Genomic DNA, 12,856 nt, shown 5'->3' with positions numbered 1-12,856 from the left:
TTAGCATATTCTTTAGATAAGTTATAATTGTTTCAATGTACTTTTCTTCATAACTAAGGAATGCATTAAAGAAGTTAGTTACCAGCTATAAAATATTTAATTTTGAAATTTCTTATTTCATGCACTAGTACTTATTTTGGTATTTAGGGGTTAGAAAGAACTTTAGAAACTAAAAGATATTGACATAAGCTCTCTTGGAGTTCTCTTTTAAACTTTGTATCTCTTGGATATTTCCTTGAATGGTGAGTCTTTTATTTTCAGTTCTGTATCCTTGTTTATTATCAGTAGGGTGGTGAACTTTCTATATCCCATTATGATTTTATTTTATTAAAGTTTTATTGTGAGTTCGTTCCTTTTCTATTCGAAAAACTCATTCCAGTAAATACAATTGTATTATTGACTTTTCTTTCAAAATACATTATGCATTACCCCCTAATCATAACTTATGTTAGGGTTAATTTATTTCATACATTCATCGGATATTATATTTATAATTAGTTTGTTATACAAATTCATGCACAGCCGTAATAAGCATTACTTTAGAACATCTAAAATAGTTTTTCGATACATTAAGGGAACTCTCAATTATGATATTCCTTATAAGCAAGTAAAAAATTTTAAGTTGTATTCTTATATTGATAATAATTGTGTTGATTATGTAAATAATAAAAAAATACTTTAGGGTTTATGCTTAACCTTGACTCAAGATTAATATCATGAATAACAAAAAAGCAAAAATATGTTGCTCTCTCATAGTATGTTACGGTTATAAGTACAAGTCAAATAATAATTTAGCTTCAAAGAATTTCAATAAATCTTCAAGAAAAATAAGATGGACTAACTAAAATCTACAATGACAATAAGTCTACTATTACAATGAAGAATTATGTTTTTCACGGATTGAAGTTTAATATTATTTTATTTATAAACAGGTTGATAAAGAAAAAAATTGAAATGGACTACTATAGCACTGAAGAATAACTTGCCGACATCTTTACAAAAGTTTTATTCTTTCCCAATATAATTTCAAGTTACATCTATTTTAAATTAATTGGGTGTGATAAAATTAATTTAAATGATTAAATACAAAAGATATAGATTTATATTAAGATAAATATACAAAAGCTATAATTAATTTGTTTCTTATTTAAAAAAACTTATATTATGTTTTTTTAGCTAATATAAATATGTATTTCGGATGAATCCAAAATATTTTTTTTTTGGAATTTAAAGTTATGCAGTCAATCAATAGGTTCGAAGATTAAAGAGATGATAATTTTTCATGTTAACAAAAGTTTTTGAGTCTTAAAGATTGTCCGTAGATTTCCTAAGTTCTGATTTGTAAAGTGTTATCCGTAGAAACCGTACAAACCAAAGTCAACAAGTGTGCCGGCGTATCAACTCGGGATCCATTCCCGTCCATGAAAGAATTCTTCGACGGTGTAAGCCTTGGCCTGCTCCCAGCTGATCGTCTGCACACCCGGCCACTTCACGCCCTTCGAGGTGTCGGCACGGAGGCCCTTGTTGTTGAACTCGAAGTAGGACGAGGTGTTGAGGTCGATGTCGCCGTTCATGGGTATGTATCCTTCGGGGTCGATGAACCCGCTGATGTTGGACTCCATGATGATGGTGGTGGAGAAGGCATTCCACGGGCGGCCGAGGATGCAGCGGACCTTGGGGGTGGCGTCGGTGAGGGCGGGGACGGCGACGAAGCTACAGTTCTGGCTGATGAAGCCGGTGGACTCTTCTACTCTGACGCGGCTCTGGGCGAAGACGACGGTCCCATGGTGAGCTTGTGGACGGCGCATGGTCAGGAAGCCGGAAGACAGCGGCGACGGCGCTGAAGATGAAGTCGATGGTGCCGCTGATGGGGCAGTTGCTGTAAAAGTGACGGTGGCTGTGGGCGTACAGCGTGTTGGATTGATAGCTGAGTTCAGTCTATAGTGGATTTTAACGGCCCATAACTTAATTATAATAGTAACTTAATTTTAAAAAAATAATAATAAAAAAATAAGAGAAGAAAAAAATAAGAACCAGAGAAACTATTCTCAATCATGGAAGATATGATGCACAATAACATAATTCTTGTATCATAATTATTCTTGAGATTGTTACTTGGATTTCGGACAATGAGATTTATATTTTTATTATTTTTATAATAAATTATCTTAGAGCAGCAATGTTGTTTACTCACCGAAGGTGAGGCTCTTAAAGATCCTCACGCCGTCGACATAGTTCTTGCTTCCTGTAACTATTATCATGTCTGGACCATCACCATACATATTCGCTGTATACTCCCTCCTTCACATAGATTACATACCTTGCCACACCATAGAAGAACAATGACGAGAATCAAACTCAAGCTGCACAATATTATTCGACGAGATCGTCACTTGGCGAAGAGTATACCTTTCGTCAGATTTCCTCGGTACTTGAACGACTGCCTCTGATAAGGTGGTGAAGTTTCCACTTCCATCCTTGGCGACTGTAACATTGGGCGTGAATTGAAGCGTGGCAGGAGTCTGGAGGAGCTTCCGGTCGCCGTGGGACACCCATGAAGGATTACCGTCCACGTACCGGCCGGGCTCCGCGGGCTCTGCTTCGAGAAGACGACGGCTGAAGCCGGTGGCTTGAATGAGATTGAGGAAGGAGGATATCTTCCCGGATATGGCCAGAGCATTGCTGGTGATGTCCATGGCGGAGTCCATCGCTGCCTGCATCTTAGACTTCAGCTCCCCTTCAGGGAAGCCGTTGATGCACGTCTGCTGGTCGGCCATCGTGCCGCCCAGCCAGTTCTTCAGCTCGTGGACTTTGTTGGGGAGCTGGTCCAGGTGGTGGGCATCGATGATCCCCAGTGTTTTCTCTAGGTCGTACAGGGCATATTGGTGAATTTCCTTGCAGTCCGCGATCGGCGCCCTTCTCCTTCAGATCGTCGGACTGGATCGAGTCAGAGATATTGAAGGCCTCGCCGACCCCGTCGACGACGGCTAAGACGGCAGCCCTGACGAGGTCCTTGGGCGCCGAGCTCTCGTTGACGTACTTCTTCAGGGTCGACTCGCAGGTGCTCTTATAGTCGGTCTGTGTACATATCACCTGAATGGCCGAGGTGGTGCGGAACTGCGCCGTGGAGGCTGAGCCGCTGCCGGAAAGACTCGACTCGGCCGATTGGTTGTATTTGCACTGAACCGCGGCGACACCGACCACTTCAAGGATCAGCATGACGGAGGTGGTTGCGCCGGCCATCATAAGACGCTTCGTTTGCGTCTGCCGCTTTTCGTCCCTCCGACGCTCCGACATGGGAGAAGATCCCCGTAATGAAGGCATTGCTACCACAAATCTCGGAGATCTCAAGTATCTGCTTCCTTCCTCCGGCTCTGCTTTCCTCTGTGCTCGATGGCTTCATTGCGAGGCAATCGGATGAGATCTATAGCATTGCCGTCCGTTCTTCCTTGGAAAAGAAGAGGTTTGAGGTGTTCGTTTGGTTCGCTAAATTCAGTGGTCAATCCCCGCCTGATCCAATAGCTTGTAGATGATATGTTGCCCGTTTGCGATGCTCACTGCGTGCATGTCGACCATTAGGAAGCGCAAGACTTGGTGACGTATTTTACAGTTGATGCGTTGACTGGCATCTGATTGTGAGCTTCGACACTGAAGGGTTTGGGTTTCACATTATAATGTCGATCACTATATATAAACATCACAATGCTGCTCATGTCTCCTTAGAGCAGCCCGCCGGAATGAGGTACAGAGGTCGAAGACAACCAGGGGACTGCTGCAGTGAAGTTATACACGGTAAAGTTGAGAGCGTCCATGGAGTTCATCAAGCTGTAGCCAGGCCATTTGACCCGGCAGCTTGTATTGGCACCGGGACCGTAGTTCGCGTACTCGCCGTAGTACAACGTGCTGAGCGCAAAGCTGCCGTTCCACTCCAGCCACCCCGCCGGATCCACCACGCCGTCGATGAACGACTGCATGTACACCGTCCGTGAGTACTCCTTCCACGGACGGCCGAGGAAGGTCCTGGCGAACCTCGGATCGGCCGCGAGGTCGGGCGCGGCGCTGACGGTGCAGTTATGGATGGAGATGCCGGTTGCCTGGTCCGGCATGGTCCGGCCCTGCGCCGTCACCACGTTGGACTGGCCCCGCAGCGGCCTGCGCGCGTAGATGTTGCAGTCCTGGAACACCGAGGCGGCGTTGCCGAAGATGAAGTCGACGGTGCCGTAGATGTCGCAGTCACGGTAGAACTGGCGGAGGATGTGCACGTAGAGCGTGTCCTGGTAGCCCAGGAAGCTGCAGCGGTAAAAGATGGAGAGGTCCCCGCTGTTCCGCACCGCCACCGCCTGGTACTTCCCCGGCCCCGCCGAGTTCTCGAAGGTGATGCCGACAGCTATGAAGCGCTCCGCGTTCACTGCTGCAATGCACACGGAAAGATTCCATCATCGCATCCTTTGCAGAAGACGCACGTCAGTAGCATCAAAAGGGTTCGGAGTTGCGTATGTTCTCACCGAATGTGGCAGAATTGAAGGTCGTCCATCTATCAGCCACGTTGCGGTTCGACGTGATTATGGTGCGGTTGATCCCCGATCCGATCAAGATCAGGTTCTTCTTGTTGATGGGAACGATCACGTTCTCGTGGTAAACGCCTTCACCTATGTAGATAACGAAGTAGCCACCGTCGGCGGAGGTGTCGTTTGGGGCGGACAAGACGGCGTCTCCGACCGTGGTGAAGTTCCCGCTCCCATCTTTGGCCACCGTCACCGACTGTGATGCGTTCACCGGCACGATTTCGCGGTCCCCTTCAACAAGGATCCTCCCTATCGCCGGAAAACCTTTCGGCGGCGAAATTTGATCACCGGTAGTGCCTGCGAAAGAGGAATATTATATCCATCATGTCGCATGTGGAATCTGAGAGGGATAGATCCGCAGCGATTCTTGGCCTCAAGATGTCCATTGCGGCGGGCCCCGCCGTTGGCTCGCGTGACACGTGAGGACCGCAGTAAGTGGGGTCCCCACCCGTGGGTTTCATGCACGCTCGACCATGCACGTCGGCTACTTTTCCGTCCGCATGGTGGAAGTCAAGAAAGAGTTATCATGGCGGCATGTTAACCTCACCTGTCCTGGAGTCCGACCCGGCGTTCGTCCCGACCCCGGGGACGGCCCTGCGCCCCAACGCAGTGGTGACCAGGCCGAGCGACACGCCGTACAGCTGGGTCTGGTCCGCGAGGGCGCCCTGCAGCTCCGGGAATTCCCGGGACGCCTCCAGCCCGTCGTAGCACGTCTGCTGGTTCGTGACCACGGCGCTCATCAGCGCCCGAACCCGCCCCACCCTGGCCGCGTCCAGCATCCTCGCCCCCCGCCCCAGCTCCGCCTGCACCGCCTCCAAGTACCCGGCGTTGAGGCCCGCCAGCTCGCGGCAGTCCTCGAGGGCCCCGCCGCCCCCGACGGCGCGGTGGGCCCTGGCGCCACCGCTGGATCCGGAGAGGTAGCGGTCGAGAATGGTGGCAGTCCGGCGGGCCTGCTTCAGCGCCTGCTTGACTGAGTACCTGCCGTACTCGTACTGGTTCGACGGGAACCGCAACGGCGACAGGAGCGCGATACACAGCTTGGGATAGAAGGAGGACCTGCACGCCGCCGCGGGGGAGACGGAGGCGGGCGGTGCGGCCGCGGCAGCTAAAGGAAGAAGCAAGAAGACAAGAAGAACTCTGCTGGACAACATTGCGACACGTTTGTCGACCCAAACACAGTGAACTCCAATGCTCGACTGACTCGATAACAATTGAGATCAGAGATGGATACATATATACAAGTAGAGGAAAGAATCTTTCCTCACGCGCACTGACGCGAGAGAATCGGCCTCTGCAAATGGTATGTCTCCATCCAATGATCAGCCGCCCATGACGATCCATACACCGACCACCAACGCTTCCACTAGCGGAATGTGGTTCACAAGTCGGAGAGTTTGGCTAGCGGAGGACGAGAGGGACATTAATCAAGTAAATTAAGTTGGTAGTGGGAGTGAGGTTTATGAGATAAGAGAAGGTGGTCGGTGTGGTGTTGATCATAATGGAAGAAGCAATAGCTGCAGCTTTGTGCAGTCTACTGCATCAGAACATGCAATTTGTGGTCAACACTTGTGATGCTCTCCAACTATACTGCATGCGTTGAGTCATGATGGGAGTGCGAGTGCATGTTCGAGGTTGTGACTTGTAACATCATCTGTTGCACGAGGTTACATGAGCTAAAAGAAAGAGTGGTGGGCATGCGGGCAGCACTACTGCCGAGTGCGTCATTAGGTCCAATGTGTTGTTATAGAGACCTGTGTTTTGTTTTGTTTATTTCTCGTGTAATAAATGGAAAAACACACATGAAGGTTTCATTTGTCAAAAGATGCTGCCTGGAAGATTCTAGAGAGAGGCTTCCAAGTGCAGCATAATTAGGCACTAGTTTTAGATAAGGAAGATCCAACCTCCTTTGTATTATTATTATTATTATTATTATTATTATTATTATTATTATTATTATTATTATTATTATTATTATTATTATTATTATTATTATTATTATTATTATTATTATTATTATTATTATTATTATTATTATTATTATTATTATTATTATTATTATTATTATTATTATTATTATTATTATTATTATTATTATTATTATTATTATTATTATTATTATTATTATTATTATTATTATTATTATTATTATTATTATTATTATTATTATTATTATTATTATTATTATTATTATTATTATTATTATTATTATTATTATTATTATTATTATTATTATTATTATTATTATTATTATTATTATTATTATTATTATTATTATTATTATTATTATTATTATTATTATTATTATTATTATTATTATTATTATTATTATTATTATTATTATTATTATTATTATTATTATTATTATTATTATTATTATTATTATTATTATTATTATTATTGAGATATCCGAATTGATAAGAATATTAATATAATTATTTTTTTTAAAAAAATTAAATATATTTGTGTGAAATGAGCCTAATTAAGAGAAAATTGACATATATTACTAATAAATTCATCAAGCTCTTAGGTCAATTTTTTTTTTGACCTACCTAACAATGAGTGAGCTTACTAGATAAGACCATAATAGTTAGATATCATTGTAACCTTAAGTTATGGAGCAACATCAAAAAAGCCAACACTTCTAAGCCCTTTGTGATGTGGAAATGATCCCAAAACATTCATTTAGCTTATCTGACATGATTGAACCTTTTCAACACTAATTAAAGTATGCTTGTTCTACATTTTCCATGAAAGAAAGATGAGACGGAGGTCAGATCCAGCTGGAGTGGATAATCAATTTGTTAATACATTTTTAGAGCCTAATTAAGTGTTAATGGGGAAGAGAGATGTGGGAGGGTGGTGAGAGAGCAGAAAGGCCGACGGTTCGTTGGTTCGTTGGTTCGACGGTTTTTTTATAATTAAAAATAATTTAAATAATAAAAATCATAATTTTAATTTTAAGTTTTGATCGTAACATCATTTTTGAAAGTGGATGTATTTCAATACATATAATAAGTCTAATAATATAATAAATTAATAGAAAATTATCAAATTACCAATCACTATTATTGTTGGATGTCTCGATTAACCATTTGGTTGATACGTCGAATAAGTATTCATTATCTTTACGGATACATTTTTATTTTTATTTATTTATTTTAATCAAATCGTCAATGTATACTTGCCTCAATTGATTCATGGCTCATATTAATAATCGATGCATCTAATTTTAATTTTCATAATGGTGATGTTTAATTTATTATCATGTTCATATTCTTCTAAAGCTCCAAAAATATTAATTTAATACAACTAAAAATATATGAGTAACATCATAATAAACACTAGATAATGCATAAGTAACATCATTAAAAACATTCCAAAATAACTTTTTATATTCAAAATTTTTATAGTAGCCTTTTACTATTTAGTTTGTAAAATTATGCCCACTCTTTCATTATTCGTGGATGACCCTACAAGGAGAAAAAAAAAAAGTTTCAAGAGATCTATGACCTTCTTTTATATAAAAATTCAAAACATGACATAAACATGTATTATGAAAAGAAAAAACACCACACAAGGTTGGTTGACACACTTCTTATAATTCAGGAATAGATAATAATATTTGTAGAAGCATTATCAAAATTAATTGAAAAAAATTATGAAACCAAATAATACTCTTCCAGCATAGTTTTTATCATTCTATCTATTTTGTTAGTATGTTGACCACTACAAATATCTATATAAATAGAAACTTGTCCGACAAAAGATCGAAGCAAAATTTATAAATCTATTTTTTTACTATTGATAATAATATTATTATTTATATTTAAATAATAATAATAATATAATTTTACTATTTATAATCTAGTATTATTTATTGCTGTTTTTTTTCCTATAATTTTGTCGTCGCTTGCTTGCTATTGATGCTGCTCACAATCACAATGAAATCGTAGCTAGAATTAAGATCTCATTTAAAGAGAAAGATAGCGAATATCTGAAGTTTTTTTTATATATCCTATATGGATGATCCGATCCGTAAGGACCATGATTGGGAATTGTCTAATTATCTTTCTCCGAGGAAAAATCGAAACATAATCAACTTGAATTTGAGACAACTATTCAAAATTGTACGGAAAGACTTGATTTGTTATATTATATTTATTTTTCGTAAAAAAGGACCGATTGAAGGGGAGGGTTTCTTCAAACAACAAGAAACTGAGATAACTATTCAATCAAATGATATTGAGCATGTTTTTCATCTCTTCTCGAGAAATAAGTGGGGTATTTCTTTGTAAAATTATATTCAATTTCATATGTGGTAATTTTGTCAAGATCTCTTCGTTAGTTGGGGGAAGAATCGGTAAGAATCAGATTTTTTTAAGGAACACATCGAGAGAGAATTTGATTCCCTCGACATAGTCTTAGGAGGAAGAAGAAGAAGATGATGATGATATAGAAAAAATATTTATGTCTATTTGATGATGATGATAGTCTAAGAATATTTTTTAAAAAAATTAAAATAAAAATATCAATAATAAAGAGTGATTATAAATAGAAATATGCTATAGTTTACTTAATTATTTGAAGTTCCAACTGCAATCATTCACAAAAATAATCTTTCATTTGTGGCACAAATCTCTGCAAAACATCAACACAGTGTCCTTTCCAATAGCTGCCCTTTATGTCAGGATATTATTGATGCCCATAGTCTCTCCAATGTCTCTTCTCGTGAATGTCCAGCCTCCACAAGCTCAATCACGAGCCCAAAACGACACCCACAGTCTCTCCAATCTCTTCTCGTGAATGTCCACCCTCCACAAGCTCAATCATGAGCCCAAAAAGATTGGCACACCAAGTACCAGTTGATGTGGCCACACATTCTTCTTGTGGGGTTGCAGTCACGGGAGACAATCATCTGTTTGCCGGAGATGGACGCTTGCAGACCTTCTTCCTCTCTCCCCCTGTATCTCCTCTTCAGCTTCAGCTTCACCTTCATGGCCGCTTTGGGACTCTCCGACGACACCGATGCCATCTCCTCCACCTGCAACCACACACTCTACTTCGACGTGTGCATGTCCACGCTCACGTCCCGCCCAAGCAGCCGCCGCGCCGACGTGTACGGCCTCGCCGCCATCTCCCTCGACGTCGGCATCACGCATGCCAAGGCGACCATATCGTACACCAAGAGCTTGAGCAAGCAGAAGGGCTTCGCCGGCGGCACGTACGCGTCCGTGTGCATCGCGGATTGCTTGGAGGAGTACAAGGAGGCGGTGCAGAGCCTCCGCGAGTCCACCGGTGCTCTTCGGAGCGGGTCTTACGACACGGTCAACGCGCTGGTGTCGGGAGCCATGACGAATTCCGACACGTGCGAGAGCGCGTTCGGGGAGAAGCCGGGCCTGCAGTCGCCGTTGACGGAGAGGAACGACTACTTCTTCAAGCTCTGCAGCAACTCCATTGCCATCACCAACCTCCTTGCTTGAGGTCACTCTGCAATAGAGCAAATTTCCATCTATACTACTATTTTATGTTGTAATTTCTACAAACAGGATGTTGTTGAAGGTCATGAGACCTAAATAAATCTTGTAATGATCAAAATATTCATGAGTTTTGCCTCAACTAAATCATGCATAATGAACATTGTAGCAAGCATTGGCCTGCATGAACAAGTTTATCAGATCAAATCAAAAGGATTAGGTCCACAAATCATTCCACTATTTTGTCCAATGGGGCCTTCTTTTTGGAGTTAAGAGGCATTATATTCTTTGTTGTTGCTATAGGAGCTTAACCAAATCCTTCAGCAAATTACAAGTCTCTTCTAAGTTTCAAAGACTTGGACTTGCAAGGATGGCAAATTGGAGGTGATTAACTTGAGCTTAGAACACACTAATCTTGTGTGGACACTGTACACTGAATCTGAGCTCAAATTACAGTCAGTTCATGCAAGTATTTGGATGAACTCATCAACTCTTTTTCTGTTTCCTTCTCCACCAATTCTTATGTTTTTCATATTAATTCTTATTAAGTTGGAACACCTACTTATGATTAGTGGAGCCACAAGAATCAGGCTGATAATTTTGATGTTTGTTGATCAGATAGAAAATATTTCTACTGTGTAAAATGAAAGCCAGAAAACAATGCATGGCTTGTTCATTTAGTAAAAGATGATATGCTACTGCTAACATCACTTCTACTAACATAAATCATTTGTAGATTTCTCAAAGAAGCAGTGATTTCACATTGAATTCCTAGTGAGGTGATTCCTCAAGCAGAACAATTCATCTCCAGCTTAAGATTCCACTAGGAGCAGGGATGTGAACTTGAATCTTCTGCACATTTCAAATCCTTGTGGGGTAATTCTCAAGCACAAGCTTTCATTTCCAGGTTCAGATATCAGAAACAAGATGAATCCCTGAAACCCACACTTTTCTTAGCTCCATCTGAGTTTGCTCACCAAGAAACATGTAGAGAATTAAGAGGCCTTGCAATGACCCAAATCAATCAACCCCCACTACCTAATTCTGATGTGCTAACCCACAGCACATCTGAGTCCAGAAGTCTAAGCATAGATTTCATGTTTCTGCAATGACTTCCTTGTCAGGGTTTCAACAGTTCAAGAATCAGGTAATTTGCATGCTTCCTCTTGTGAAAACAATCATCCTTCCTCTATATATATTGCTTGATTTCTTGAATTAACAGTTTCGGATCAGAGCCGATCACCTGAGATCTCTAATTACAGCATCACCAAGCTGTTCTTGAGGTAAGCATGATTACCTGCTTGATTCTTCATCAATCCATTTGCATGGACCAGACAAACTTGTTGATGTGTCATGAAAGGTAGTCTTGACCATGTTTTGGATTAGGAAGGTAAAAAGACAGTGGTCAACGATGAAAAGATGGATAGTAGCATAATAAGTATCATCTTGTCTCTTTCTCTGCTTCAGTCACAATGTTCTTATTTCCTGCATTAACAATGAAATGTCACCAGTAAATTGACAGTAGCATGATAGATATCACATCATACCTTGCTCACAAAAGCCACCAGTCCATGATGTTCACGTAGAAAATTCCAGCTTCATTATTGAGCATTTGGGTAAGCTGAAAGAGAAGAAGAGTCTCATTTCCTGCATGGATTTGGGATCCTGAGGAATAGTCATCCTGTTGGTAGTCCATCACATGCATTCATTAATAATGAGCCAGTAGCCCAAAAGAGGAATCTGGACTGTAGTGATCGAATTACCTCAATGAGCAACATGTCCTTGCAACTTGGGAGATGATTGCTGGTGTTTTTGGCGGAGGCGATACATGTTTGTTAGAATGTCACTATGGATGGTGTAGCATCTGCTGCTCCACACACGCACCCCTGCAACACTTGCTTGGGTGCTTTTCCAGCCTCGCACAGAAGAGTGATCTCTTTCGAAGCCGGTGGGTGACATCGCATAACTCCATGATGTATCAGCACCTAAGAGGATGATTCCCCCAACAGGAGCACCAGCAAGGCAGCTTCACGGTAACCATCAAGGACCTCCGGAATGAGAAGAAGACACTCCACCAAGTGCCGACCCCGAGAATGATTCTAGAAAGACCAGTAACATCTCTTTCCCTCCACGGAGAACCAAGACGGACAATCTGGATTTAACACGAGCAACTCGAAGCTGATCAGTCTTTACTATGATCAAAGGCAGGCAACCTAAGAACAGTCATTTCAGAATATCCCAAGGAAACTTCCATCTCGCTTGCCGTGTCAGTGATGCCAACATATGAACAGAGCCCCAAACGAACATTAATATCGCGTTCTGCCAGTGTCCATCTTGCCCAGCTGGAACGGCAAGTGAGCAGAGTGGAGAAGGCCCATGGTGGTGGTGTCTTCCCCAACCTGTCTCGTTCAGCCATTGCTGCGGGTAAGGCAGCAATGAATGCTTGCACTGGAAATGTGATCATTGATGTGTTCAGATTAAGATCACTTTTCGGTTGTCAGTGATATATTTGATGTTTGCATGAAGGGACGATTCACCTGACATGGTGAACGCTGACATGCACTGATGATGATGACAATCCGGGAATGGTAGAAACAGCTTGAGAGGGAGGTGCATGGCTACGTAACATGGGGAAGAGACGTCAGTCACTGTGGAGGCAACAGAGACTTAAGGCCACACCAAGAGATCATCTTTTATCTTTTCTTGCATTTACTTTGAATTTTATACTTCTATGAGGAAAGAGAAAAGATATATTGATGAGAAAATGATCTCATTTTAAGTGTCTTTTAAGACTCCCATGCCAATTAACCAACGATA

General features: G+C 41.6%; 3 protein-coding genes across 4 annotated transcripts; 1 reads left to right on the top strand and 2 right to left on the bottom strand.

Annotated features, from left to right (window-relative positions):
* Positions 1–1,397: 1,397 nt before the first annotated feature.
* Positions 1,398–2,708, bottom strand: LOC103995467 (probable pectinesterase/pectinesterase inhibitor 58). Its single transcript, XM_065161692.1, has 3 exons — positions 2,410–2,708; positions 2,195–2,301; positions 1,398–1,897 (listed from the first exon to the last, which is right to left on the bottom strand). Exons 1-3 carry the CDS (start codon positions 2,706–2,708, stop codon positions 1,398–1,400), a joined length of 906 nt encoding a protein of 301 aa, XP_065017764.1.
* A 941-nt stretch (positions 2,709–3,649) lies between these two features.
* LOC135645195 (pectinesterase-like) lies at positions 3,650–5,841 on the bottom strand. Of its 2 annotated transcripts, none has more exons than XM_065163350.1 (3): positions 5,113–5,841; positions 4,506–4,862; positions 3,650–4,408 (listed from the first exon to the last, which is right to left on the bottom strand). In XM_065163350.1, the coding sequence occupies exons 1-3, from the start codon at positions 5,714–5,716 to the stop codon at positions 3,720–3,722; spliced, it is 1,650 nt and encodes a 549-aa protein (XP_065019422.1). In that variant the 5' UTR covers positions 5,717–5,841; the 3' UTR covers positions 3,650–3,719. The 2 variants fall into 2 exon arrangements, with proteins under 2 accessions (XP_065019422.1, XP_065019421.1); XM_065163349.1 differs by having other exon boundaries at positions 3,650–4,411; positions 5,113–5,837.
* A 3,583-nt stretch (positions 5,842–9,424) lies between these two features.
* Positions 9,425–10,276, top strand: LOC103995179 (pectinesterase inhibitor-like). The gene has a single exon (XM_009415713.3). The coding sequence runs from the start codon at positions 9,431–9,433 to the stop codon at positions 10,043–10,045; it is 615 nt and encodes a 204-aa protein (XP_009413988.3). The 5' UTR covers positions 9,425–9,430; the 3' UTR covers positions 10,046–10,276.
* Positions 10,277–12,856: the final 2,580 nt, after the last annotated feature.

This window comes from Musa acuminata, chromosome BXJ3-8 (genome assembly GCF_036884655.1).
Source record: "Musa acuminata AAA Group cultivar baxijiao chromosome BXJ3-8, Cavendish_Baxijiao_AAA, whole genome shotgun sequence".
Lineage (NCBI taxonomy): Eukaryota > Viridiplantae > Streptophyta > Magnoliopsida > Zingiberales > Musaceae > Musa > Musa acuminata.
This window is presented reverse-complemented; position numbering and strand designations above follow the sequence as displayed.

Bases quoted from the DNA above. Each gene is read 5' to 3' on its own strand.
- LOC103995467 (XM_065161692.1), bottom strand. From the start codon at position 2,708: ATGGACTCCGCCATGGACATCACCAGCAATGCTCTGGCCATATCCGGG. The intron at 2,302-2,409 runs GTATACTCTTCG...ATCTATGTGAAG, and splicing joins CCGAGGAAATCTGACGAAAG to GAGGGAGTATACAGCGAATA. The intron at 1,898-2,194 runs GTGAGTAAACAA...GTACGCCCACAG, and splicing joins CTTTAAGAGCCTCACCTTCG to CCACCGTCACTTTTACAGCA.
- LOC135645195 (XM_065163349.1), bottom strand. From the start codon at position 5,716: ATGTTGTCCAGCAGAGTTCTTCTTGTCTTCTTGCTTCTTCCTTTAGCT. The intron at 4,863-5,112 runs GTGAGGTTAACA...CCTCTTTCGCAG, and splicing joins CGGGTCGGACTCCAGGACAG to GCACTACCGGTGATCAAATT. The intron at 4,412-4,505 runs GTGAGAACATAC...TGTGCATTGCAG, and splicing joins CTTCAATTCTGCCACATTCG to CAGTGAACGCGGAGCGCTTC.
- LOC103995179 (XM_009415713.3), top strand. From the start codon at position 9,431: ATGTGGCCACACATTCTTCTTGTGGGGTTGCAGTCACGGGAGACAATC.